General features: G+C 52.6%; 1 protein-coding gene across 1 annotated transcript; it reads left to right on the top strand.

Annotated features, from left to right (window-relative positions):
* Positions 1 to 923: 923 nt before the first annotated feature.
* On the top strand, positions 924 to 1,487 carry LOC138370062 (calcium-binding and coiled-coil domain-containing protein 2-like). Its single transcript, XM_069333840.1, has one exon. It carries the CDS (start codon positions 924 to 926, stop codon positions 1,485 to 1,487), a length of 564 nt encoding a protein of 187 aa, XP_069189941.1.
* Positions 1,488 to 3,520: the final 2,033 nt, after the last annotated feature.

Raw genomic sequence — 3,520 nt, 5'->3', positions numbered from 1 at the left:
AAAATTGGGCATTGTTATTTATTTATTTTTTTCTCCTTTGTTTCTCAGTTGATTTTGTTGTGGCTTCTACTTCTTGGAGAATGCATTCCCGTCACTAAGGATGTCGTTTTGGAACAAAATTGTTCACCATGAGACTCAGCCACAGGCCACAGGTAGTAGAACTTGTGACTTTTAATTTTTTGTTTGTTTGAAAAATTATGTAGAGATTTCTAACTTTATTTTATTTGTCTCAATGAGATGTTTTACTGAATGGGTACCAGCTGAATGACTTTATCACTTATATATGGAACCCATTATCCCTATAGAAAACATGGTATTTTTTCTTCACTTCATTTCATCACATATTGACCTAAAACTATGACATATCAGAGTACGAATGCCAAGCAATATTTATTAAAGCTTACAAGATACGTCATAAAAATTCGAACTATTACATTCATTGTCGAGAACTTTAACTTAATTTTTCTATATGAAGAGGATTTTCAACTTTGAGACAACATACAAAGTTCAGTTTCTGAGCGATTCTCACAATTTTTACATATTATATGCAAAGGTCTTAGTTCTAAGGGGAAATTAATTTCCTTCCTTCATTAATTCATAATTTTGGACTTCTAAATTTTTGCGTCTAAATTTTGCGCCTATTTTGATAGTCACATTGATTATTGTTTAAAGTAAACTATACTAACTAACTAGATTTTATATAAACAAAAAATAAACGTTATATGCCATTCTGAGCCCATAATGAATAAAATAAAAAATGGTGAAATATTAAATTTGTAAAGGTATATGAAATTGTGAAATTTTAATTTTTTTACATAAAATATATTTTCTCGTGTTCATGTTATGATAGTGATCCATTAGGAAAAGTTTTACAAGCATTTACCATGAAAATTTAACGGGAAATATGGGAGGAAGGTCGGGAGATGTGGGAGGAGGGTCGGGAGAAGTGGGAGGAGGGTCGGGAGATGTGGGAGGAGGGTCGGGAGATGTGGGAGGAGGGTCGGGAGAAGTGGGAGGAGGGTCGGGAGATGTGGGAGGAGGGTCGGGAGATGTGGGAGGAGGGTCGGGAGATATGGGAGGATGATCGGGAGATGTGGGAGGATGGTCGGGAGATGTGGGAGGAGGGTCGGGAGATGTGGGAGGAGGGTCGGGAGATGTGGGAGGATGATCGGGAGATGTGGGAGGATGGTCGGGAGATGTGGGAGGAGGGTCGGGAGATGTGGGAGGAGGGTCGGGAGATGTGGGAGGAGGGTCGGGAGATGTGGGAGGAGGGTCGGGAGATGTGGGAGGAGGGTCGGGAGATGTGGGAGGAGGGTCGGGAGATGTGGGAGGAGGGTCGGGAGATGTGGGAGGAGGGTCGGGAGATGTGGGAGGCGATGGGAGACACCGGATATCCTCCCTGTAGTCCTAGTGTATCATCCCCCCGTCACGTGGAAAACTGCAGAGGGGCTGGTCCCAAACCTGCACACAGAAATAACACCATATGAGACCAGAAGGCATGGCAGGATGTGCAGAATACCCCCGATGAAGAGCAGAGGTGCAACCGGTACTCTGTGAGAGTACATCAGCATCTGTAAACATCAGAGGCCCGAGACTGTGCAACACGTTTCCACTACACATTAGGGGCATAACTGGCCGATCCCTCTCAGTGTTCAAGAGAGAATTTGAACACTTTGAGGGGTGAGAACTTGAACATTGAACAGGTATCCTCCGAGGGATACCTGATCAACCAGGCTGCGATTCATACGTCAGGCTGACCATAGCTGCGTCCATCAGCCTGATTGACCAGTCCAGCAACGAGGAGGTCTGGTCGACGACAGGGCCGCGGGGACGCTAAGCCCCGAAAACACCTCAAGGTAAGGTAGGTCGTTCTAGTGTAATGTAACACCTCTCCCCCACCTGCTATTTCAAGTCAATAAATCTAAGTTTATCGTTTATTCAATTTTCCCGAATATGTTTCTACACAAGTTACTTGTCCCGTTCACACCGGTTAGGCCTTCCTGAGGAAGTGACGACCATCCGGACCTCCCATGTCCCCCTGCTGACCTTCCTGAGGAAGTGACGACCACCCGGACCTCCCATGTCCCCCGGCTGACCTTCCTGAGGGAGTGACGACCATCCGGACCTCCCATGTCCCCCTGCTGACCTTCCTGAGGAAGTGACGACCATCCGGACCTCCCATGTCCCCCTGCCGACCTTCCTGAGAGAGTGACGACCACCCGGACCTCCCATGTCCCCCTGCCGACCTTCCTGAGGGAGTGACGACCATCCGGACCTCCCATGTCCCCCTGCCGACCTTCCTGAGAGAGTGACGACCACCCGGACCTCCCATGTCCCCCTGCCGACCTTCCTGAGGGAGTGACGACCACCCGGACCTCCCATGTCCCCCTGCTGATCTTCCTGAGGGAGTGACGACCACCCGGACCTCCCATGTCCCCCTGCTGACCTTCCTGAGGGAGTGACGACCACCCGGACCTCCCATGTCCCCCTGCTGACCTTCCTGAGGGAGTGACGACCACCCGGACCTCCCATGTCCCCCTGCTGACCTTCCTGAGGGAGTGACGACCACCCGGACCTCCCATGTCCCCCAGCTGACCTTCCTGAGGGAGTGACGACCACCCGGACCTCCCATGTCCACCTGCTGACCTTCCTGATGGAGTGACGACCACCCGGACCTCCCATGTCCACCTGCTGACCTTCCTGAGGGAGTGACGACCACCCGGACCTCCCATGTCCACCTGCTGACCTTCCTGAGGGAGTGACGACCACCGGGACCAACAATGTCCCCCTGCTGACCTTCCTGAGGGAGTGACGACCACCCGGACCTCCCATGTCCACCTGCTGACCTTCCTGAGGGAGAGACGACCACCCGGACCTCCCATGTCCACCTGCTGACCTTCCTGAGGGAGTGACGACCACCGGGACCAACAATGTCCCCCTGCTGACCTTCCTGAGGGAGTGACGACCACCCGGACCTCCCATGTCCACCTGCTGACCTTCCTGAGGGAGTGACGACCACTCGGACCTCCCATGTCCCCCTGCTGACCTTCCTGAGGGAGTGACGACCACCCGGACCTCCCATGTCCCCCTGCTGACCTTCCTGAGGGAGTGACGACCACCCGGACCTCCCATGTCCCCCTGCTGACCTTTCTGAGGGAGTGACGACCACCCGGACCTCCCATGTCCCCCTGCTGACCTTCCTGAGGGAGTGACGACCACCCGGACCTCCCATGTCCCCCTGCTGACCTTCCTGAGGGAGTGACGACCACCCGGACCTCCCATGTCCCCCTGCTGACCTTCCTGAGGGAGTGACGACCACCCGGACCTCCCATGTCCCCCTGCTGACCTTCCTGAGGGAGTGACGACCACCCGGACCTCCCATGTCCCCCTGCTGACCTTCCTGAGGGAGTGACGACCACCCGGACCTCCCATGTCCACCTGCTGACCTTCCTGAGGGAGTGACGAAATATTGGGTGTAGGTTGAGGTCGATAGCTCCAATATTGTGGTGCGGGCGAGGTT

The sequence above is a fragment of the Procambarus clarkii genome, chromosome 30, assembly GCF_040958095.1.
Source record: "Procambarus clarkii isolate CNS0578487 chromosome 30, FALCON_Pclarkii_2.0, whole genome shotgun sequence".
Classification (NCBI taxonomy): domain Eukaryota; kingdom Metazoa; phylum Arthropoda; class Malacostraca; order Decapoda; family Cambaridae; genus Procambarus; species Procambarus clarkii.
The sequence above is the reverse complement of the archived record's forward strand: the minus strand, read 5'-3'. Positions and strand labels throughout refer to the sequence as shown.

Coding starts and splice junctions, on each gene's coding strand:
- LOC138370062 (XM_069333840.1), top strand. CDS start 924: ATGTGGGAGGAGGGTCGGGAGAAGTGGGAGGAGGGTCGGGAGATGTGG.